This window comes from Chrysoperla carnea, chromosome 5, assembly GCF_905475395.1.
Source record: "Chrysoperla carnea chromosome 5, inChrCarn1.1, whole genome shotgun sequence".
NCBI classification, from domain to species: Eukaryota; Metazoa; Arthropoda; class Insecta; order Neuroptera; family Chrysopidae; genus Chrysoperla; species Chrysoperla carnea.
The window spans coordinates 65,185,045-65,211,546 of record NC_058341.1 but is presented as its reverse complement, the minus strand read 5'-3'; the positions used below and the strand labels follow the sequence as shown (position 1 = coordinate 65,211,546).

The window sequence follows — 26,502 nt, the reverse complement described above, 5'->3', positions numbered from 1 at the left end:
TTAGAACAGCGAACAGAAATTCTCCAAGAAGAAGAGAATGAAGACGAAGAAATAATTGATGAATATGAATTTTCTAAAGATTAAAACCGCGATATCTCACGAATGGTGAGTCGTAAAAGAAAAAGTAACTGGACCATTTTTGTAGAGAATTGTATGATCTACAACTTTTGTCCGACCTATTTTTAAGATAATACTTACTGTTTTCGAGAAAAATGGAAAAAACCTTAATTTTATACTTTTGACCTTGAATAAAATTTTTTGCAGAAGTAGGATCGAAGGGGATTTTTGATATTTCATTTATAATGATGTATTTAACGTCTCTGGCAATTTTCAGTTCTATGCGAATTTTTCCTAAGTCAAATGTTTATTTTGACTGGATTATAATAATCATGGATTAGTGACTCATAAGAAAAATTACTTTCTTCTTTTTAGTATAATAAAAGCTTCTTCTTAAAAAAGTTTTTTTATAAAAATTTTTAAGATTATACTTACCATAAAAATCCATTGTCATAGTATTTACATAGGCATGCAGAATTTAAACTCAATCCGAAACCGAGAGAAATTTAACTTTCAAATTTTTTTTCAGATACCGCTTTTTTTAATTTAAATTTTTGTTCGATAAAATTCCAATAGAGTAATAGTGCATAATGGTGACACCTACATTTAATTTTCAAAATTAAAAATTAAGTATCTTTTTACCAAAAATGACAAATTTTTGACAGTTCAAATCAAAATAAAACTAAAAATATTTACATTTAAGTATGATAAGCGACAAGCAATTTTTCCAAAAAGTCATCCAAAACTTAGCTAGAACTTTAGCCTGTGTAAATCCAACACCATGGGATAAAGTAAGATTAATTTTCTTTAAAATAATTTAATTCGATGTAAAGTATCTATCATGGCTTTTAATTTCGTTAATTTTGTTTTAGCTTTTAAGTCTTTATAACCATTGTCCACAAGATAATGGCCAGGGAGTGTTTCGTATGGATAATCGAAGCTTAGAAGCTATATATGCTTTGGGTATATACTTCTTAGAATCAAATTTTCAACATGCTGAACAATTAGTACCATATTTTTTAAAAGTTTTAAAAGGATTATCAAAAATTATATGGATTGATGAAGTTAAATCGTTTCCTGTGGAACGTGAGTATTTCAAGTTTATACTTTAGATTTGTTTGACATTAAGGTCAAGGTTCATTTTTTACATGACATCATAATACGGTTCTACAACCACCGTTAAATCACTGAAATCTGAAGGTTATTTGATTATAAATGCAATTTTTGTATGAACCTATATAATTTCAATTAAAACTTAGGTACCTACTTTAAAATCTTATTAGTACTGGTGTAAATAGTTTTTCGATGAGCAACAATATTTTCAATTTTGATGCACCCACTCAAGTTTTTTAATGTAATTATACCATGTATATATGAAATATACCAAGGTATACTAAGTTTAGTCCCAAGTTTGTAACGCTTAAAATATTCACGCTACGAACAAAATTTTGTCATAGGTGTTCATAGAATCACCTAATTAGTCCATTTCTGGTTGTCTGTCTGTCAACACGATAACTCAAAAACGAAAAGAGATATCAAACTGAAATTTTTATAGCGTAACCAGGACGTAAAAAGTGAGGTCGATTTCGTAAATGAGCAATATAGGTCAATTGGGTCTTGAGTCCACAGGACCCGTCTTGTAAGCCGTTAGAGATAGAACAAAAGTTTAAATATAAAAAATTAAACAACTTTTGTTCGATACATTTTTTTGTAAACATCACTATTTACCCGTAAGAACGCAAATTAGGCACAAATTATATAGTATAGTATGTATGTTTGGCTATTTATTTTAGGCTTAAAACAATGCTGTTTTACTCATGTAATTTTTTTGCTTACCACTTTGTTTTCGAGATAAAAGTTGTTAATTAATCCAAGTGGTAATTGTTTATAGCCATTCTGACTCTTTACAAAGAAGCAAATTATAATATTAACACCCTTTCTTTGTACATTCTACAAGTTCTCGGTAAACTCGGTAATACGGCTTGTTGTTCAATGGAGACAAGGTTTCTTAATTTATTAAAATGTTTTAGTTTTTAAAATGGAAATTTTTTCTTTTTTCAGGAATACCAGTAGCTGAAAAATTTAGCTTTTGCCTCAACACCCTATTATCAGATATCGCATCAAGATGTGAAGAATATCGTGAAACAATTATCGTGGCTCAAGTTGAATGTTTAACATCGTTAACAAATATTATTCGCGAGGCAAAAGATCGTAAATCTGACAATACTCCCGGTAAAATATATCTATGTCGATCAACTGTTCCCGCATTAATTGGATTATGTCGTTCAATGGGACGATTTTGTACACAAGATCCACCATTAATGTGTCGTATTTTCCCGAAACCAGAACATCCTTTAGGTGATAAAATGAAAATGAATAATATTGATGATTCGAATCGATATAATACGTTAACAAAAAAATCGAGTTTCACGCATTATCGCAGTATAATTCCACGATCATTATCGGGAAATTTGAATGCTGTTATTCATATGGATAATTCTCAAAAATCAATCGATACCACTGATATTGCATACAATACGGATTCTTTAAAGAAGAGTACAAAAATGACGTACAGTAATCCTGCCTTGGCCCAGTATGATTCATCCAGATATTTTTTCGTCAAATATGGTTAGTACAGTTTAAATGTGTTTATTTAAGTCGAAGGCGAAGCCGAGGGTGACAAACATCAGATTTGAGACATTATTTACTTGCTCCTGTGGTGTGCATACTATTTTTCTCCCCGGCGGAGGGAGAAAGCGGCAACTTCGTTTTGCACAGCAGGACGACACTTTCTGCACGGTGGTGACAAAAAAATTTTTTTTTGGGTTTACAAACTTATAGTGAAATGAAATTAAATATCTAATTAGAAAAAAGTATTGCATCTTTGGAATTTTTCACACTTGTTTATTAGGTTGTAAAAACTTTGTACCAAAAAATCGCCCACTTAGAGGGGTGCTCAACCCCTTTTTTTGTAGGGAAGAGAGGTTGTTAGGAATTATAATCAGTTTTTTACAAATTACAAAAAAACTATGCATCAAATAAATTAAAAGTTCAAATAAGAGTTCTAGCTGATTTAATTGTGCACATTTTTTTTCAACTTTCTAGCTTCAAAATTGACCGAGATATTCCAATTTTAAAATGGAATTTTTTTTGCTATTTTAATCAAAAGAAAAATGATCCATCTTGTAAAGCGTTAAAAATAGAACAAAAGTTTAAATATAAAAGTTATTCATTATAAAAAAATTTCAACTTTTGTTTGAATCATTCTTTCGAAAACATTACTGTTTATCCGTAAGGGCGCAACTTTGGAAAAAGCTTTGGTGTCCAATTGCTCCAAAACTATAAAAAAATAAGAGAGTTTAAAATTTTCAGGTAACTTCAACTAGTGGTTTTGTGAAATATTCTCGAAAAACGAAAAAAAATTTTTGTAAATACTTTCTAAAAGTTTTGAAAGTCTAATAAATATTTTTGAGACGCCCTCACGAGTAAAAAGTAACGAAAAAATATTTCAAACAAAAGTTTGTTATTTTTTTTATAATAAATAACTTACATTTAAATTTTTGTACTATCTCTAACGGTTTACAATCGATAAAGATTACATAAGATTAAGAAAACTCCGCAAGATTTTTGTCAGATTAAGGTACAGCATGACCAAGTGATTAAGTTGAACATCCAGTATGAAAGTCTGACGCGCTCAAGTTACTACAAATGTCGATTTTTTTTTGCATTTCCAAAAATCCGCCATAAGCTTGCGTCATCTCCAAATCTTCAGTCTTTTGTATGGGAGCTTCGTTGTTGATTCACTTAACGTCCCCTTATGAAAATCTGATGCCCTCGAGTTACTTTTTTCCATTTTCAACCTTCATATTAATACATTTCCCCTATCAGAGATAAGTGGGAGTATCACAGTTTCAATATTTGAAGCGCTCGAGTTACGCCATGAGTCTGTTATTTTTTACATTTTCTAAGGCCTATAAGAATCTTTTTTTTACTTGTGTAGGTTCAAGTTTTAACCAATTTCCGTACACACGTTTATCAGAGAGTCCTGAAAAGAAAATTGCTATGTTATTTTCAATAACACATTTACAAGCAATTTTGGCAATTGCGAAAAAATTATTGACGAAGGATATGCTTGAATATTTGGATGATCAAGCGCATGAAGTTTATGATGGTGGAAAAATATTAATATTTCCATATAAAAGTTTTTCCGAAACGATGAATTTAGTTATGGTTACACTTTTACGTGAATTACTACAGAATCAAAAAAATTTACCAATACCGTTTACAAAAGATGTACAAGAATTTGTTAAAGGATTATTTTTAAGTGGTCAAACTGAATTACAAAGTCGCCATCATGATGCAAGTGAAAAAGAGGATCGTGATACCAATTATGCAACGGTTAATAAATTTAAAGTAAATGTTATGGCGAATGCAGCTTGTGTTGATTTATTAGTGTGGGCGATTAGTGATGAAACAGGTAAACTTAATGTTTTTGACTTAATATTAGGATACGATACTAAATTTTTAAAGTAAATATACTCCAGTAAACGAGGAGAAAAAAGACGAAGTCTCTAAATTTTGGCCTATAGTACCGATTTTGATGAAAATTTGGGATTAAGTTTTGCTCACCCTCTAGATCAAAATTTATGTGGTCTTGAGTAGTGCTTTTGCCTAGGGTTTGGTAACCACCCCTTCTAGGAGGGGGAAACATTCGTAATGTTTGAACAAAAAGGGCCGAATCACATATTATAATTTATTACATAAATAGATAGGCAACTCTACTGAACATGAAATGTTGTCCAAAAAGCCCCCTGGCGTAAGGAACTTACAGTAAACTATTTAAAAAAAATGGTAGGAATTGGGCCTTATTGAATTATTTTTATTTAGTGGAGAGCCGTAATATTTATATCTCGGAATCCAAGAACAGTCAATGAACTTTTATAAAAACTGTGCGACTGCATTGTTTAAAGCTTACTAAAAACCCTTCTCGGGGGTAAAAAATTCATGCCTTTCTTAAATGATACCTACAGTATAAAATCAATATCTTACCGAAATTTCAAACTTCTATCATTAGCGATTTAGGCTGAGCGTTGAAATACCAGTCGAGACATTTCCTTTTCCCCCTCTAAGTAATTTCCCTCCTCTGAAAGGTTTCTGATTTTAAACAATATAAAAAAGAAACAATAAAAAAGTCGTCAACATCGGAGCTGTTATTGAGGACTCCCTAAGAATGGTTATTTTATGTATTCCTTTATTCGACTAGTACGAAAAACTTTCTTTTCATTATAACTCCGTTAATTTTCGTGTTATATGAAAAAATTTTAGTTATATGACGTTAAATACTCCGAATTTCAATCGCCAATAACTCGGAAAGTATTGACTTTTCGAAATATACTGAGATAATGCTTTTTAATTAAAATTAATCATTCTATCGATTCCCGTTGCCATTTTTTATATACAATTTCCCGCCTCCTAGAAGGGGCGGTTACCACATCCTGGGAAAAAACATCATATCAAGTTTGTTTCTTGGGGTCATATCTACTTACCGTCAAATTTTCAAGTCGATTGAAGTTAAGAATTTAGAGATTTAACCCTCGTATATTGTACTAATATCATTTTTTAAATATTAAGTGTATTGCAGAGTCTGAGAAATTCACCAAACACCCCAAAAGTGAATTTTCATTTATTTATCTTCAGGTCGCTCATTTTCTGTGTTTTTTAATTCATATTTTTGGTCTAGTTAAAAAAAAGCCTAAGGTATCTCATGATACCGCACAAAATGAAAATGATTCGTTTCAACTAGTTTTTATCAAAATTCTTTAAGGGAATTGCTTTTGTACAACTTCTGTATCGCAAATCAGTTGAGTTGGCTTTACGGGCCATTCTTTTTAAACGTAACAGATAGAAAAATATTTCAATGCTAAAAATTTTTTTTTTTTTTTAAATTTTTTGTGTTATAAACATTTTATCATAAGTTTCACAGTTTTATTTTAATCAATCAACGCCGGCATTTTTTTCGTAGAAATTATCAGTAAAAAATGGAATAAATAAAAGTTATTCGGTTCCAAAAGAGACACATGATGAATGTCCTGATTTGACCTTAACTTGTTGGGCTACTTAAAATACTTCTCAATTTCATAACTGATAAGAGATATAGGTACTCATCAAATTTGAAAGTTGTTCTTTATGAACAAACAAACAAATTTTGAAATTTGTATAGATTCGACAAAAATTATCTTATTTTAATATTTCACCAGGGAAGGACTTACTCTTACATGAACTGCATGAAAATTATTGGTAACAAATAGGAGAACCTTTTTGTCACCTTGAATTTGACTTTTACCTTCCATGGTAGCTGCCAACTCAAGTTAATAGTCGTAACAAAGCGCCTTAAGGATGCTCTTCTGATTACAACAACTTGCATACAGGTCATGTTAGAATTGGGCCCCCCGACAAATATGCATATTTTTCCTTGCAGCTCTCTCCAAACTGAACCGATTTTCTTTAAATACTCTCCATTAAATTTCATTTAAAAAAAAATCCAAATTGGTTCGCCGTTTAGGAGCTATGATGCCACAGACAGACACAAGGAACAATTTTCTAATTTGATGTTTGCCTCTATTTCTGATCAATTATGAAATCATGCCCACTTTTATGCTCCTATTAAAAATTAAACTCAAATCATTTTAACTATGATCATTTTTTATTGAGAACATCCATGACGAATTGCTGGCGGTGATACATTAAAATAAGCACCCTGAATATATAGTAATATTTCAAAAAAATATAAAGCGTGTTTCTTTAGAACCTTTTCATTTTCGAGATGTAGAATGAATTATTTTAAAACTTGGTTTATCTCAGCAAGCAAAAGTCAGAAACTTTTTCTTATTTCATTGAAAGGAATAACAAATTTTTACTTATTTTTTTTTAACGATTTTTTCAAACAGTTAGGGTCGGATTAACCATTTTGGGGCCCCCTGGCAATGCAAATTTCGGGGCTCCTGTTCAGTCGTTTGAAGATCATCAGCTCTTTTCAAGTTGATGAAACGATATGAGTAAAATGATACGCGGATGTTTTAATTTTAATTTTATTTTTAAATTCAATAAAAAAAACAATAAACGAAAGAAAATATTTTTGTCAAGTAAATGAAGTTTAAATATTAACTTGCATAACTTTTTGCATACAAAATGTTCATAATATCTTGAAAGCCTTATCTTTTGTACGTACGCAGGACCCCTAGTCCATGGGGGGGGTGGTCCTCTAGACAGTTGCCCACTCTGCTTAATGGTTAATCCGACCCTACTAACGATTCTCCACTCTAATATCTAAATCAAACCTTGAATACAACTTGAAACTACTACAGCAGAACTTGAAGTCATCAACTATTAAAGTTTTCTAGTTTAGGTTGGAAAAATGCTATAGTATATTTCTAATTATAAAATTCTGCTTTTAAATACTAATTTTAAAAAATTATTATTAATATTACTTGTTCTATTCATACTCCATTTGATTCCATTCTTAAGAAATACAGTGCGCAGTGACAGTTTTTATTTGATTTTTTGTTTTAATTTTCAATTGGCAGTCGACGAAGAATTTAATTTTGGTTCTTTAATAAATGCCTTGAACATGAATATAGGTGAAGTTTGATTTTTTAATTTTTGTTTTTGGAGTTCAGATCATTATTTATTTTATCATATTTAATTCAATACCTAAGGACAGGAATTACTTCATGTTCCATATATTTTTTAAATCAATTTTGTTTTTAGAGAAAGGTTTTCCCTCAATAAAAGTCCAAATTGATTCGTACTTATATGTAATCCAACATATAAAACAAATCCAACATTCTCTCCACACATATTAAATGATTGGGATTTATCAAAAGACTATCCTATGTACCGTACCTAATTCGATAACTGATTGAATTAAAAATTGTTTTGTTCGAAACTGAATAAAGCAGAGTATCCGCTGTCCGACAAGTTATCGGATAAAGAACTAAAAATTTTTATTTTTTTGAAATTTCAAACAGTTATCTCGGCGAAAAATGATTATCAAACATTTTTATCATCCCTTAATATTTTATATGCAGGACTGGAACGCTGAGCAAATTAATTGATTAATTTGATATTTAATTTTAAAAGCGTGCACGGGGTACATAAATATTTATACAAAAAGAGTATGTGCAATCGAAAACTTGTTTATTTCTCTTTAAAATGAGCTTAAATTATTTTTTATACAAGCTTTTAAGGTCGAATTATTCGCCGTCAAAGCAAAATAGATACTTTTCACTTTAAAATCTCCTCAAATAATGACCTTACAGAATTAATCTAAATTCACTCGAAAGCCCTTAGAAATTAAACCTTTATGTTTTTGAAACAAAAGCTAAAAAATTTATATCATCCCTTATCGCTTTGTGACGAGGGTTCAAATTCCGAGCAAAAACTTTCTAATTGTTTATGAACTTTGAACGGTTGTACAGGGTCCTAAAAGTTTTTTTTTAATAAAAAATTTAATAAAAATACTTGAAAGCTTGTTCATTTCTCTTTAAAACTTGCTACTATTCGATCTCGTTTGAGCTTTCTTGGCTAAGTTATTCACTGTCAAATCAAAATTACTAAAAAAAAAAAAATGGTGACTAACTTGTCATCAAGCAATTCTTGTTTATTGTGAATGACATTTCGTTTATCGACTAACTTCATGATGTTAAAAAATTGAAAAACTAACTTCAACATGTAGTTTATGATGGGTTAGGGTTTGTGTATCATTATAAAAATTCACTCTCATTATTTTTTCACAACGCCCCTATAAACAAGTATAAATTCAATACAGGCCTGTGCTCAGGAATTATCCAAGGGAGGGGTTCAAACTTTTTTTCGCCATGTTAGGTCATAAGTCATTAAAAACAAGAAATGCTTTATTCGACTAAAAGAACATTTAATTAGGTCAAAATGTGATATTCACAGCATTTTCACAGCATTAGCAGTTCGCTGGCCTCGCCAAGACCCCGGCTTTCTGTTTGAAGTACTCGACTCAAAGACAAAGTCAAAGAAGGTACCGAGCTGAAAATATGCATGGATATCTCATTCTTCAGTGAAAATACGAATCATAAATGGGTGCGTTTAGAGGACTATATTGTTAGCCCAAAATTTATGTAGACAGATTCTCAATGGGAGGGGTTTGAACTTCGAAAACATCTCCCTTGCGCGCGGGCCTGATCCAATAAATCTAAAAAATTAATTTATCAACAAAAAAATTTAAAAAACAATGATAAGAAATTTCTAATTCAGTTCAGTGAGTTCTGGTTTATTCCTGTAAGGTCATTATTTGAGGAGATGTGGCAGTTTAATGTGAAAAGTGTCTATTTAGCTTTGTTAGCGAATAACTCGATCCTAGATGAATCTCATTTTAAAGATAAATAAACAAGCTTTCGATTGCACATACTCAATTTCTAGTATAAATACTTACGCTTTTAAATCCCGTCTACGCTTTTAAAATTCATATAAAATTTATAAATAAATTCGCTCAGCGTTTCAGCTCTGCGCATAATGCGGAACGATAAATGTTTGAGATATTGATTCAAAAACTAGAAAGTACAATATGTTCATTCAGATCCAATCATTTTTCGCTGAGTTATACCTGTTTTAAATTTCGATAAAATTTAAAATTTATTAAGAGCGCCACTTTTTTAGGGGGCAGTATATAAATATATTATAAAGTTTAGTTTTGATAAAAATATAATTTCTGTTTGATTTGAGGGGATGCCTTTAACTTTGATTAGGTTCATACTTTATCGTACCCCATAAGGTATTTATCCAATTCCTTTGTATCGCTTACAGAAAATGACCAAATCAGCTAAGCTAAATTTCCCAGTTTTATGAATCAGCACAAAGCACGTTTGATTTTTGGGGTGAAATATACTAATTTCAGTTTTTGTTTTCTTTTTTGCTAAATAAGTCTCTCATATATCAATTCACCCATTCGTCCATATTTGTCTATTTTCCTAAATTACCGTTGACCATATATTCCGTTGGGTCTAGGATCAGTGTACACTTTGTCAATTTACAGGAATTTGTGAGACTGTTGTCAAGAAAACTTCTTTAACGGTAACGATATATTCAAAATGGAAAACGGCTACGGCCCGAAAGCATGGGATAATTTAACTTTTCTACACTTGTATTGCCCTCATACAGCGCTGTAGACAATGAAGTATTTAAGGTTGCAATTTTATGGGACAATATAATTTTTTATGGGATCTGGCTCAAAATGTTCGTATGAGTGTGTTGAACAAAGTCATATTGATTAGAAAGTGTGCTTCACCCAAGCTAATTCTGCTGGAAAATCATAAAACTTGAGAAAACAGCCATTGGATATATTTTGGGCTATTCTAAGCATTTTTTTTCTCTTAGTCAAATTCACTGTTTTTGAGATACAAGTCATTGAAAAAAAAACCTAATTTTGATAAAAATTTGATATTGTCGAAATTAACGATTATTGTATGGTTTCTATCAAATATTTACAATTGTATCTAATTTTTTTGGACAATTTTAAGCAATTTTTCTCTTAAATTTTTCATATAACCTGATCGTTTTTGAAACACCAACGTTTTAAAAAAAAAAATTCGAATTTTTAAGTTATAATTTTTTCATCAACAAAATCACCAATTATCGTACGATTGCGATTCATATTTGTTTTAAAAATGATTGAAATTTATATTTTGGACTAAGTAAGTTTTGTGTGTTGTCATTTTTAAAAATTTATAGCGATTAATCCTCCAAAAAGCGCTTAAAATTCGAAAATGTGGAAATAAGGCGAAAAATAATTTGTTTAGAATAGTCCAAAATATAAATTTCAACTGTTTTTAAATCAAATATTTGATCACAATCACACAATAATCGTTAATATTGTTAATTACAAAATTTTAGCTTAAAAATGCGAATTTTTTTATAATGCCGATATCTCAAAAACGGTGAGATGAAGGAAACAAAATCAAGAGATAAAAATTGTTTTAAAATGGTTCAAAACGTGAGATCCAATAAGTTTAAACAAATCCTAGATTCTAAGCTTTTTTTGTTATAAGTGATCATTGTCTATGAAATAAACTCATATTGCCTCATCCGATTTTGTTTCGTTCGCAAGATATAATCCTTCTTGTTAATTTCCAGCAACTAACGCTTCTTTTGAGTAAAACGCTCATAACTTTTTTTCGGTCATAAAGATTTTTGTTAATGCCAGCGTAAAGAGAACAAAATTTATCTACAAGCTAGTATAGCTTTCTGTGTTTTATAGTTGAACTAATACAGTTTAGTAGCGTTAAGTTGGTAAGACATGTCTATTAATTTTTATCGTCAAATATTTGCATTTATGTTCGCTAAAAATGAAAATAGCGAGATCATATTCATGTAGCCTAAATTCTGGACAAGTTTTTGGTATATCTCATTGAGCATATTTAAGATGCAAATGAACGTTACCAAACTGTATTAGCTCAACTATAAAACACACAAAATTATATCAGTTTGTACGTAAATTTTGTGCTCTTTACGCTGGCAACAACAAACATTTAACCTACCAAAAAGTTATGACCGTTTTACTCCATAGAAGTGTTGTTTTTCTGGAAATTAACAAATAGGGTGATTTCTTGTGAACGAAGAAAAATCGGATAGGGTAATATGGGTTTATTTGGGAGACAATGATCATTTGAATCTAGGGTTTGCGTTTGAGCTACTACTTTAGGGCACTCTGTATAAGATCCAATGGTTGTTTTCTCAAATTTCATAAGTTTTTAGAAGAATTAGCTTGGGCGAACTTGTAAGCTCGCACGTTTTATAAAAGCACACTTTTTAATCAATATGCCTTTGTTCTACACACTCACACGAACATTTTGGGGCGAGTCCCAAAAAAAATAATATTGTTGTTTTAATAGCAACCTTTTGGTCTTTATTCCACTTCATTTCTTAGATAAATAAATAGATAAGTTTGTCTCTCATGGTCAGTAGATTTTTCCCAAAATGTTAAATTAGTCCGTAGCTTTCAAAGCCTAAAACAGCCTTTCAAATTACTGTCCTGGATAAAATGAACTACTATAAAGTATACTGTACCTATATATAAGCTCAGATACAAAAAATTGGAACACCTAAATTTTGATTTTTAATACGGTAATAAATTTTCAAACTTGGATCATAGGTAATAGTAATAACACATAACATTAAAACGGGCAAAATTTTTGAAACAATCTAATAATAAACTATTTTAAAATTTCAACTAACACGAAATCGAAATTTTTGTAGATTTTTTCTTTTGTTTTGATATAGAGATACATAAAAAAAATTCAGCCAAATTGATAAAATACTTGGGATTTTCGTCAAGTAAAAAAACAAAATTTAGGTGTCTTTTTATTTTTATAACTGAATTTATGTTATGTTAAAGTTTGATTTCAATCCCAAAAAGCTAATGTTTCTGATCATGGCTGCGTTAATTGAAGACACGAACGTCAACCATATAAATTGCGCAACTCCTACATGAGTCGAGTAGCTTGTTTGATTGTCAGCTCATAACAAAAAAACATAATCAATTTTTAACACTCTGCGGATGATGGAGGACATGTATACAGTCACAAGTAACAGAAAAATGTATAAAATAACATTCATGACGAATTAATGCATACTTAAAAATGAAAATTTGTTTTAAAACACAGAGAAAAACTTTTTACCGTCTTCCATTCATTTGAGTAGAGTTCATTAAAAGTTGATTGGCAGACGGTTTTCTCGTGTACAAACTTTAACACAATCAATATTAGTTAGTAAAAAAAAATTGTTATGTAAAAGTTTGTACACGAGAAAACCGTCTGTCAATTAATTTTATTGTATTGAATAGTCTTGCATTTTATTTAATTGGATGGCCGACGGTAAAACGTTTCTCTCGGTATTTTACAAACAAAAGTTAATTTTTAACTATGCAATAATCGTTGTGAATGCTATTTTATACATTTTCCTGTTGCTTGTGGCTGTATATATGTCCTCTATCATTGACAGATTGTAAAAAATTGATTATGTTTTTCTGTTACAACGAACTGACGGTCTATGTATTTTCTTATGATTACACACAATCTATAATAATTATGCAAACCTTTAACTTCATTTTGCCAGAACTTGGTTGCTTCTTTGTTCGAAGATCAAAGGACTTAAAACCTAATTTTAAATGTGTTACTAATTTTTGATATTGTATTTTAGGCGCCGATAGTCTTTGTGGACGTTTAACTGAAAAATTAAATTCAAATCATGGACAAAAACTTGTGTTAGCGCATATGCCATTATTAATGGTATGTCTTGAAGGTTTAGGTAAATTAGCACAAAAATTTCCAAATATTGCTTCCACATCGATATATTGTTTACGTGATTTTTTGGTAACGCCATCTCCAATACTCTTTAAATTACATAAAAAGAATACTGATCGAATTAATAAGGATAATAAGTTTAAATACTCAGGTAAAGAATTTTTGTTTAAATTTATAAGTGAATTTAATTTATAGCCCGGAAACTGGCAACAGATTTCGTTTTTTATTTTCGTATATATACATACTTTTTTAAGTTGACATATGCTTAAAACTCGATAAATAAATTTAATCGAGAAAAATGCTTCAAACGAAAAATATTAGTTTCAAAAGTACACATTTTATACCGGAATCAAATTCGATCAAATCATCAAATCAACAAATCAAATTAATTAAAACCTCACTCTGATTTATAACTGACAAACATTAGACGAAGGGTTTAAATTAGAAAGTTGTTCTTTATAAATACGGAAACATTTTTTTGTAAACCGAATAGTTTAGATAGCAATTGATAGCATAAAATCTAGCTTTTTGTGTGTTTGTTCATTCAATTTGAACAAAAATGGTCTTTATAGAAAAACAAACTACTTTTATTGGATTTATTGGAAATTTTTTTTGGAAAAGTGTTAGATTTCCCAGAACAATTATACGAAATAACAATTTTGATACGAAAAAATAATTTTGGATAAAACATTTCATTCAGTTTCGGTTTGTAAAAAAATGTTTCCGTTTTTATAAAGAACAAATTTCTAATTTAAAGTGTTAGTCTAATGTTTGTCAGTTATGAATCAGAGTAAAATTTTAATTGAGTTTAAAAACTTAGATTGATGTGTGCCTTTGAAACTAAAATTTTTCGTTTGAAGCATTTTCCTCCATTAAACTTATTTTTCGAGTTTCTCGCATATTTATACTCATCATAATAAATAAAGAATAATTTAAAAAATACAAAATTTTACTAAAATTTCAAACAGCTGTATCTTAACAAAAAAGCCATTGGATTGGGAATCTCAAAAGGTCTTTTAAAAGTACTTTCTAGTTTTGGAATATATTGCTTAAAAGTTTCTATCACCTTTTGCCGCTTTGTACGGATGGTTTTAAGAGTGAGAAATGTTATCCCCAAATTTTATATGATATTTAGAAGCGTACAAAAACATTATTTTACCACAAATCTGCTAAGGCCTATATAAAGATATTCATTTTCCACGCAAAATTGATACTGAAATTTGTCTCATATCATTCGAAAACTTAAACTTCCTTCTTTTAAGCCTTTTGCTTATTGTCTTGTAAAAAAAAACTCGCCCACTTTTCGTTTTTAAAGCATTTAAAAAACATAGAATTTTTCCATGTTTCAGGCGTTTTTTATGAAATGTTCATGTCCTCTAAACCCATGTAAAATTCCAGGTTTCTGCGTCTTTTTTTTTTTTATAGTCACAGCTACCGAAAATTCAATGTTATTAAAAAGTAACTTTTTTATTGATTTTGATTGAATCGTGAATCTATTTTATTTATTTATTTATTTATTTGATGTGCCCTATTGGGCTAATCAATCCATACATAAGTACATAAGCTCTGATAAAACAATAAAAAAGTATATTTACATCACAAAAAAGAAAACTTCAAATTCTTGAAACAATTAATTAATAAATACTACTATAAATATCGAAACAATGGATATCGTGAATCAATAAAAAGGCGTTTTTCTGAATCGTATGTATCCGATTATCCGCCATGGTTCTAATGAACTTCTCTCAACTTTTTTGGCATATCCCAAAACATGAGTAATACTTAACTATCGCTAGTACTGTAGTGATAGTGTAATTTTACATTTTAACTTTATTAAACAGTTGCGAAACTTTGCGAATAAAGTCATAGAAAACCGGAATTAAATCATTTTTCGCCAAGATTTAGTAAATTAAAATTTTTCCCGTTGTTTCTGTATGATTTAAAAAATTTTAAAAAAATTATTCTTTAATGAAATTAAATAAGAGAAAATTATTAAGAGAAAAAACAACGCAAAAACCTGCAATTTTGCATAGCTTTTGGAGGAGAAAAATCATAATGGGATTTTAGATTTAAAAGGTTTAAAAATTATAAATTTAAAAATTATAATAATAAGAAAGCGAATATCTTGGTGCAAAAGCTCGTATGGGAACTTTTTATAGCTCATCCTATTTTTCATGAAAAATAAACAAACTTTCGATAGATCTTAGCAGATTAGTTGTAAAATAATTTTAAAAAGTTTTGTACGATTCGAAAATTCTTATAAAATTTAGGATGATAACATTTCTAACACTCCGTATAAAATTGACCAATATATTCCAAAACTAGCAAGTACAAGTTTTCAAATGAGATGCTATTGAGGTTCAAAATTCTATGATTTTCGTAGAGATATAACTGTTATATATTACTTTACTTACTTATATATTACTTACTTACTAATTTTGTCGACTATTAATAAATTCATCAAAATAATTCAAGAAAATTTTAAAAACACAATATTCTACAAATATTTTAAACAGTTATATCTCTACGAAAATCATAGAATTTTGAACCTCAATATAATGTAGTAAGTATACAAAATTAATAAAATTTGTGGTTCATTTGGTAAATTAAATTTGTAATTGTTAATGGTTTTTAGTTCAAGGTAAAGAAAATAAAAATTTGAATGTTAAAACACATTCGTCTGCTGAAGAAGCATTTGAAAAATTACGAGATGCTGCTATTGAAAATTTATGCATTGCATTAGAGGCTTCGTATGCTGTCGATCCCTATTGTGTACCTGCTTTGGTTGCTAGTGTATCAAATCGACTGTTTACAGCTGAAAAATCAGATAGGTACAGGTTTTACATTTATTTTATTGAATGACTTAGATAGTGGAGCAAAAATTATAAAAAAAAAGCTTATTTTAATTGTTTAACCAACTAATTCTCGACCACCAGCGACGAAAAACAAGAATTTGCTACAAAAAATATGTAGTTATATTTAAAAAAAAAGTTGAACTCTGTTGATGTTACATATCAAGGTGGACCGTTTTAATAGCTCGTTTTGTAGTTAACCAATAAAAAATAACTTAAACAAAACATACAAACTTTGATAAGGGGCATCATGTTCTGACATTAAATTGGATCTATTTCTTCGAGTTGCTTTAACAATCAATTAAGATCCTGAAATATAACAGATAAAACAACACTTCACATTAGAAAGTTGATCCTCAGGAAAAACGAACATTTTTTCGAAAATCATTAGATTTCAGAAAAATATATCATTATTGCATTTAATTAAAAGAAAACACGCTAGCTAAGAAAAATACTTTGGTCAAAAGTTGTCAAGGACAATAGAGGATATTCACCTATGCACAGAACAATAACATGAAATTCTAGTTTCATGGTCATTTGACCTTGATCTTCAAATGATCTTGAAAATTTACCTAGACTTAATACTTTTTATTGCATTCTATCTCTTACCTATGATCTAAATTGACTATTAAATCAACACGTAGAATTAAGTCCAATCTGATGCCAGAACATGATGTCCCCCATCAAGCTTTGCAACTATTGATTAAGTTATTTTTCAATTAATTAATTACAAAACGAGCTATTAGCTATTAAAACGGTCCACCTTGTATATATATGAATGCCATTCAGGTCTACATATCTAACACAAGGGTTCAACTCTGTTATTTTGACAAATTACATATTTATTCTATTTTAAATATATTACAAATTACATTCAAATTCTTATAGTCTTATTTCATCTTAAGTAAATTACGATCCACTGGCAATCCGGATTTCTACAGATTGCTCGATGAAGATTTCCTCGTATAAAAAAACAAATACTGCATTTTCATTTCACCTAAAAATGAATCGATACATGTTGACGCGTTTTATGATTTTTCATTACATTTTCGAAATATTAGGTTTGAACTATTTTTAAAAATCATTTGTAGAATCCTTCTGTATTCTTATTGTCAAAAATATAACTAAATGATAAGGTTTTAGCCCCCTATCCTTTACACTTGGTAAATTGTTAATGTTCGTTTAACTTATTTTTACAGTGAATCTTCGTTAATTTCAACAAGTATTGTTATTATGTTAGGCCATGTAGCCGTTTCATTAATTAATACACCAAAGACCAATGAAACTATTTTACAATTTTTCCTTCAACGTTTTTGTCGCGTTCCATCTCAATTAGATAATTTAATCGTGGATCAATTAGGATGTATGATTATTGCCAAATGTGAACCTCATGTTTATGAGGAAATCATGCGTATGTTTACAATGATTACTGTGGAAGCGAGTAGTGCTGCATATGGAAATATGGGTGATGATAGGAAACAATATCGGTAAGATCACTTTACATTTATTTCTAACAAGCTAAATATTTTTTAACTAAAAAATTACGAAATCCTTATTGGCCTATAGAATAGCAGAAAAAGATATGGCTTACGTGTTGTGTTCGGTTATAGGTCAGAAATTTTTTTAATCTCTGGGAGAGGGGTACTCATATAATGGACCTGCCAAATCCACTCGCGCGGAACCTGGGATCTGGAGTTATTAAACAAATTTTGTTTTGCCTCCTTCTAAGTGATATACCTCGTAAATGCTGCACTTTCACTTTAGAATACTGGTGCTATGGAACTTTTTGTTCCTTAGATATTTTCGTATAACTTAAAAAAAAATTTTTTTTTGTACCAAGTTTTTGCGAAAAATTCTTAAAATATGCTATTTTTCAAATGAATTTATTCGCAAATATGTGATTGTTTATAATAATAATAATTTGATATCTATCATGTAGCTAAACTCGGTCCTAAATCATGTTAGAGAGGTCTATTTTTTTTAAATCTTCGGATTTCTAAGCATTTTGCTAAATTATAACCACCCACATCTCGTTAAGTTGAAAATTCGTTGAGAAACTTAATTTTGCAACTAAGGAATTTTCGCCGTTTTTTGTTTTTGTTAAACCGCTGTAATTGTGGTCTGCTGAAACTCAACAATTTCTTTTGAGACATTTAGTGCAAAATGGAATTGTGCAAAAACTATTAGGTCGAATGAAACGTTCCAAGGTCCCAGGCGAGTGTACCATTATGTGAGTAACACCCCCCCCCTCCCGCAAAGATTAAAAAAACTTTTGACGTGTAACCGAATTTGGGCCCTGTTTAATCGGCTTCTCCCACGATAGTTGACTAATTACCGATTGTAACTATAGTATGCGCACTGCGCATTTCCTACATCCAAATATTGTCCAATTATTGACCCTCTAAAAAGTGTACAGTGTGTGATGGTACTAATATTCAACCACAAAAAAACTAACTACATTCTGAATTAAATTTTGTAGACATGTGTCGTTAGCTGTTATAAATGCCTTAGCAAATATTGCAGCAAATATTCAAGGTGAAGCTGCAATGACTGAATTATTGGTACGATTACTGGAGTTGTATGTACAACTTGGTTTAGAACTTAAACGTGCATCAGAAAAAGTACCAGGAGTGCAAAAAGCATCGAGTAGTGCGGGTAATTTAGGTATGCTTATACCTGTTATTGCTGTCTTGGTACGACGTCTACCACCCATACGGAATCCAAAACCAAGATTACATAAATTATTTAAAGATTTTTGGTTATATTGTGTGGTTATGGGATTCACACAATCTGATTCCGGTAAGTAATTCAATAATCCTTATATATTATTACTCCAGCATGTTTTTTTCTATCCATACTTTATCTTTCTTATTCCTTTATCAAATTCCATGATTATCCCCTCATTTTCAAGCTTATCATGCTGCTTTTCTGACGAAAAATATACTCACGGTCTAAAAATATACCGCTTAGGAAAAACAGACTAGACAATTAATGAAAAATATCCATAAATTTTAACAAGTTTAAATAATAAGTGTATTAGGCAAACATGTTTTGAATGTAACAGTTTGAATAGATTTTCTCCTAATACTGAAGACATCATTAAGTAGTAACGGAATTCCGCACTGGTCGAACTAGTAAGATAATATTGGAAAATTTGTCAGTGAATGTTAATTTAGTTAATTTATAAGTCGAGTCTGGGTTGTTTTTTGTTCGTGTGGTATTTAGTGTAGCAATAGTACTATTAATAGATAAAAATTTGAATTTTTCTCTTTGGAAAGTTTAATCAAATGTAGTAGCCCATCGCCCTACATGACTGTGCAATATTTTAAATCGTTATTCCTATAAATAACGAAAATATGAGGGTGTCTTTACCTTAAATGCGACACACTGTTTATGTTCTATGAGAGAAAATCCTCCACATCGACTCAGGAGCTTATTTACTACGCGACAGAAAGTTAGGGTTGGTGGGTTTTTTTTTATGTGCCATATCCTAAAATATTAGGAAATTTGTATAATAAAAAGTTATTGTTTAAACAAATATTAAAAGAGATATCGGTCAAATAATCAATAAGAAAATCGCAATAGCCGTAAACGATTAGTGATACCAAAAAAAAATTTTTACAAAAAAGTATAGGAAATTTAATTATCTACAATAAAAGTTTTTTTGGTCTAAAGAGCACGGTTTTGGAGATGTAGACCAATACAGTTTTCCTTAAAATGGAGACACTTACGCCCTCATTTTTAAATTCCTGTAATTTAGTACAGTATGTACAAGAGTAAGGAGCTTCTATATTATCTGTATGCAAATAATTTGATGTGAACTGTTACAAGAAGTTTGGCGGTCTTGAAAATTTATTTTTTCATTTTTATGATAATTTTGTATTTTTATTTTGTGTTATTTTAATTTTAGTAATGTTTCTAAAACTCTGTAAAGAATGTAATTCTTTGCATTCTTAATATAATTCTATATCTGAAATTACGACAATTTTTTTGATAATTCAATTGTGACGAAGTTCTTTGCTAGCTTGCCTACTTAAGTGTATTAACTTTATTAAGTACACTTCTCTAAGATTTTGTAGTCCTTTAGCTGATGATATATTGTTGGACGCTTTATTGGTTTTAGGTCTTTGGCCACAAGATTGGTATGAAGGTGTTAAAGTGATTGCCGTAAAATCACCCTATTTAGTTTCGCAAACATCGAGTCGATCGGAAATGCGAGAATTACAATATACAAGTGCGGTCCGAAATGATAGTGTGTCACAAACTGATGTACAAGAGCTTAAATCACAAATATTAAATTTACTGGAACATCCACCAGATATTTTGGCTTATGTTAAGCAACTTACATTTGCACAATGTACTTATTTATTATCAGTTTATTGGCTTGAAACTTACAGGTAAGTTATCGAAACGTGCTATCATTTAAAATTTATACTAATATCCTTTCAAACTAAGGAATATTATAACTTAATTTTTGTCTCAATCTTGCTGCTATCAAAGATTAAAATTGCAAATTTTGAGTAAATCACGAGAATAATCGATTTTTATGAAAAGCACCTTTTTGTAGTAAACAGTTAACTTCATCTAAATCTCATAATTAAAGACCTTTAGCCTCATGGGCGTAAAAATTTGAGGGGTTTTAGCTGCCAAAAATCCCATATTTTACGTCCATGAATTGATATTACTTATGAGGTTGATACTAGTTGTTTGGTATGAAAAACAGTGTTATCACACTAAATTTTATCAAAATCGCACTATCCGTTCTAAAGTTATAGAAAAAAGACGATTTCAAAATTGCAACTTCAAGAGCGTACAGGGCATGTTTAGCTTAGCTGTATGTGTTATTTTGAGCTAAGCTATATGCGTTGAAGCGTTGTTAAGACCTTTTATCGACACCCTGTATAATCTCTGCGAAAAATTATTGAATTTGAAACCGCAATAGCTCGTTTAAAAACTTTTACTTTCTAGTTTTGGAATCTATTGCCCAAAATTTTGGGTTGAAAGGGTGAGAAATCTCTGGATTAGAAGCGTATCAAAATTTTAAAAATTATTTTACAACAAATCTGTTAAGACCACTCGAAAGTTTGTTTGTTTATTTTTCTTGAAAATCAGCTATAAAAGTTTCCGTACTATTTTTTTGGACCGAGACATTGCCTTCCAAGTAAAATTTACACATTTTTTAGATAAATTTTGAACTGAGACGCATTTTGTCCATGCACGGATCTTACCTTAAGTACTCACTTCCAAGATTCGTCGACTACGTTCTAACTTCTCCTAACTCCGGTAATAAATTCTTAGTAAAGATATCCTCCAGATAGGATTGGGATGAGAACTTAGTTAAGCCAAAGGGCGTGAATTTTATACCGACGTATGTAAGTTGATGATGAAGGTAGGTTGTGGGATTTTCTCTGAAAATCTAGATTTACGGCTATTACCACTGGAAGTGATGGCTATTTACCAGGTATGTGAATGTATAAGACTGAACACTATCATGTGCAGCGACATTACTATCTTTACCGACAGCCAAGCAGCGCTAAAATCCCTCAGCTCAGTCTATCTTATCTCGAAGGTAGCACAGGACTGCCGAACGTCCTTAAATGAGCTGGAGGAACAAATGAATGTAAACCTGGTATGGGTACCGGGACACAGGCCATTCCAGGAAATTTTACAGTCGACGAGCTAATTAGAAATGGCACAGTGCTGCCGGGCACCAGTATCAATAGACATCCGGGAGTTCCGTTTGCGAATTGCAAGCTGCTCCTTATAGAGGGTATCTTAATAAAGGCTAAGGCGGCGTTCATTAATTCCGTGAGGCATTTTTAAGGATTTGTTTACCCCTCCCCCCCACTTGGTGAGATGTGGTAAAATTTTTGTCGACCCCCTCCCCAACCCCAAACTCACGTGAGATTTTTCAAAACTTATACTTTGGGTATAAAAGTATTGTATTTATTTAAAAAAATAACACAATTTGTTCAGTTACTTTTTATTGTACCACCTCTTCCTGACAGCACTTTTTCGTTTCTAAGACGTGTCTTTTGACGTAAGCATTATAATAATCGTGAAAATTCATTTTAAATTAGTAGAAACTTCGGCTGAATCGTTGTAGATAAAAGTATTTACGAGCGTAAACAAAGCAGGTTAGAACCTGTCCGCGCGCCGCTGTTACTCTGTTGTTACGCTGCAACGATCTTTGAGTCGCGCGTGTGGATACGGCTGATGAAGAGCGGTTAAACAATCGAAGAGCTACTATGCTGCTCTGTGGCGTTCGAACAAATATGATAAATATAATTGTGTTAGATTTTGCCATATTCGATTCAAGATACGTTTTTTACTTTCATTCAACTTTGAGTTAACTTAATTTTCACGCAGCTTTACAACATTTTCTGCTAAAAAAAATTACCTGATATTTGCCAAAACCCTCCTCTCCCCGAAGTGAGATTTGGTAAGATTCGGTTCGACCGCCCCTCCCCCCTAAATACCTCACGTAATTAATGGACGCCCCCTAATCATAGATGGAGGGAGGAACGCACTTGTGGTACTACACAAGGCAGTTATGGTCTGAGTACAATCTTAGCCATTCCGAAGATCGCCTTCCATCGCTTCCAAGCTTATCCATCTTATATCGCTTCCAAAGGCCTCTATTACCAAAATTGTTGAGGCTATTGTAGGACTAAGTGGCAGGCGCGTTGAACGCTGAGATCTGACAATGTATCACGACCATTGTAGGACAGTGTATCTGGACTATTGTCCAGCTCTTGTCATGAGGAGATGGACTCACTTGAGCTAGTCTTTCTTTGACGTACTTTCCGACCTGAAGTCCGTTGACATTAAAGGACTCCAGCTGTTCTTAAACAGCACCAAATGGTTCATGGAATAGTGACCAGGAATGGGACAATCTTTTTTCGGCGTTATCACAAAGGACCCTATGGTCTAAGTCCCACCCCAGGACAGCCACTCTAACTTAACCTAACTTAGATAAAATTGCTTTAGTTATACAGACTAGGTATCTCCTCTCCAACATTTGAAATCTTAACTACTTACTACTAAAATGTTATAAATTAATTGTTTTAAATTTCAGAGTTCTAAATTCAGAAGAACCATCCTTACAACCAATAATTGAGTACTTAAGTGATTCAGCAATACAAAAAGATAAAACTGGAATGTGGAATTGTATTTATAGTGTTGGTGAAAAAGTTTTTGCGAAATTTTTAGATATTACTGCAAAAAAACCAAAAGATGAAGCACGCGATCGTGAACTTGAAAATCACGCAATCTTTTTACTAGTTAATTTTAATAATACACAAAAACAAATCCGTCGTGTTGCTGACAAATATTTAGCTGGACTCGTTGGACGTTTTCCACATTTGTTATGGAATAGACGTGTTTTATGGAGTATGTTGGATATATTACAAGTGTTAAGTTATTCATTAAATGTGGATCCAAATCAGGAAACACCCACATTGAAAATTCCATCAATACCTTATCAGATTCATCTTATGGATAATTTAGAAGCAAGAGAAGTAAGTAGTCTGATTATATTTAGTAAAACGACCCGTATAACTCTATTTAATATAAGCCTTACGATTTATTTTATTTACACTAAAAAAACGCGACATTTTCGTTAAAAAAAATTAATTTAAAAAACAAAAAATCTGTCTGTGTTTAATAAAAACTGAGAAGAAAAAAACAACTGCAGTAGTTTACATAGCGACTTTAACAGTCGGGACCCATTAAAATCTAGATCGACTCAAATCTTCCCAATAATGGATCCCGAATGTTGAAGTAGCTATGTAAACTACTGGATTTGTTTTATCTTTTCAGTTATTATTTAACGCAGTCGTGTGTTTTTATTTTACACATTTTAGTTAGAATTTTCAATACCTATTCAATGATATCCCACTTAAATAATTCGTCGACTTTCCTCTTCTGCCTAAGTGTGTATGTTTGGTTTTTTGTGGCGCTCTAGAGACCAAACGCGTGATCCAATTTAAATGATTCTTACATTAATCTATTTGTCAATATGTAGCTATTTAATGATACCCCACTTAACTTAGTTCGCCTACTTTCTTTTTCACAATATGGCACCTGATGGTCGTCCTAAATATGTCTTCCTTCTCATGAACACTCCAGTTCCTCACTTAACTCCTTTGGTCTCCAAGAAGGCTCAGAAAGCTTCATACAAAATTTTAACTCCCCTTGGACTTTTTTTTCAGTTAATTCAGCTAATTTCAGTTAATTCAATGCTGCTATATTTTTAATATAAATAAATATACAATTAAAATAAACATAAAAAATAGTAATTAGATTACTAGATAGATTACTAGATTAGATATTTATTCTACGGTGACTTCAAAGCTGCATATAAAAATGCGATGCTAATTATTAAACGTAACATAGAAGTCAAAATTTTAGATCTCGTTTTATCGAAAATTATTCGTTCCACGTAAAATTATATACAACATACATTTTCTAATAAACAATTTTCTTAACGAACAAATTAATGAATTGAAAAACACTAATTAATTAAACTTAATGCATTAAAAATTGTGAAAATAAGAAATCAAATTGCACAAATATTATTTTTCAAATGTAAATTATCATAATTATTTATTTAAATCTGTGAGACAATAATATTAAATTTTCAATGTAAGTCTTCAATGCTATCCATACAATTATATATACATCCATACAATTCTATAATTAAAGTAGGGTATATTTACCATGGAAACGAAAATCGCGCACGGTGCGAATAGAGTTTTTCAATAAGAGTTATTCAACGATTAAAAATCAATGAGAATGCCTTCTAAAATCTCAGTTTAAATATAAGATACGTAAGTAAGTCATACGTAACGCGAGGAAACTATTGATTTTTATAGTTTTAGGGACAAAAGCTATCCAAGAAACATAAAAGTCAATGGCCCGAATTAAGTACGATTTTCACACATGTGTCACGGACACTTTAAACTCCCCCTTAACATATTCTAAGCGTTCAAGAATGGTGAATCTTTGCATAATAAAACTGCAGACTGTACTGAATATTTTACACCTCAAAACAATCAAAAAAATATATTAAAAACTAGAAATTTCAATTTAAAAATTTTGAAAAGTTCTTGATTTGGAATAACTTGCGAATCGTAACTTGTGTTAGATACAGGTTGGATCTGTTACACCTAAATGTAAATATACTGGAATAAAATTGTAAAATCTGTACATCCTTATACATTACTAGCTTTTGTACACGGCTTCGCTTTTGATAAAGATGTATTTCAATGTATTCTATAAATAATTCATTTAGTGAATCATTGATTCATTTAGAGGACCTAACTAAACCTCACTTATCCGCCCTATATACTACTCACAACATAGACAATGTCAGTCTTTGAAGACCCATGAGCTATCATTCAACCCGCTTGACCTTAGAAAATAAAGCGGACTTCGGTCATGGATCCCGCTGCGCTCCCTTAAAGAATGAAATAAAAAAGTGATATTCACTTACCTCATTTAAGGAACATGTGTACAAAATTTCATGCTTCCGTACTTAGCGGTTTCAGCTGTGCGTTGATCGATCAGTCAGTCAGTTTCATCTTTTATATACAGTGTTTGTTCGTTACATCTAGGCATATCAATATCACTAGTATGACAGAATACATGCGTTAAGCAATGCATCTAAGTGCTAATGCAATGCGCTTGGGGAGTGGGAATTTTTAAGTTGAACAGATGAACTAGTAAATTCATCAGTGGTTCAGACTTTAGTATGCCTTAACATGTATGTATATAATACCTCTCACTTAGATGCATTGCTTAACGCATGTATTCTGTCATACTAGTGATATTGATATGCCTAGATGTAATGAACACAGATTGTATATATAAATTTCTTCTGCATGTTTTTTTCTGTCCATACATCTTCCTTATTCCTTTATCAAATTTCATGATTTACCCCTCATTTTCAAAGTTATCATGCTGGTTTCTGGCGAAAAATATACTCACGGACTAAAAATGTATCGCTTAAGAAAAAATAGGCTAAACAACTAATTTTTTCCTCCCTTCCGGGCGGAAATTGTCAACTTTCGTCCCACTGTACTAAACGAATTTGCCGTTTTCCGCCTCCGTCGAGCAAAAAAATAATATACACATCACGGGAGCAAGTAAAGAATGTTTCGGATCTCATGTTCATTGTCGTCCGAGGCGATGCCGAGGGTGACAAACATTCTTTAATTAGATATGTAATACTATTAACGAAAAATTGTAGTGTATATCATAAG

General features: G+C 30.9%; 1 protein-coding gene across 2 annotated transcripts in view; it reads left to right on the top strand.

Moving 5' to 3' along the window:
• The first annotated feature begins 760 nt into the window (after positions 1-760).
• LOC123301653 (phosphatidylinositol 4-kinase alpha) overlaps positions 761-26,502 on the top strand; it is a 52,820-nt gene continuing 27,078 nt past the window's right edge. The window contains exons 1-12 of one of the 2 annotated variants that reach the window (XM_044884489.1): positions 761-848; positions 930-1,143; positions 2,119-2,685; positions 4,058-4,534; positions 7,641-7,694; positions 7,825-7,830; positions 13,282-13,536; positions 16,021-16,216; positions 17,437-17,724; positions 18,717-19,036; positions 20,361-20,634; positions 23,316-23,757. In XM_044884489.1, the coding sequence (XP_044740424.1) occupies positions 762-848; positions 930-1,143; positions 2,119-2,685; positions 4,058-4,534; positions 7,641-7,694; positions 7,825-7,830; positions 13,282-13,536; positions 16,021-16,216; positions 17,437-17,724; positions 18,717-19,036; positions 20,361-20,634; positions 23,316-23,757 (3,180 nt within the window). In that variant the 5' untranslated portion in view covers position 761. The remainder of the gene's footprint in view (positions 849-929; positions 1,144-2,118; positions 2,686-4,057; positions 4,535-7,640; positions 7,695-7,824; positions 7,831-13,281; positions 13,537-16,020; positions 16,217-17,436; positions 17,725-18,716; positions 19,037-20,360; positions 20,635-23,315; positions 23,758-26,502) is intronic. The other variant, XM_044884490.1, reaches the window with a different exon arrangement.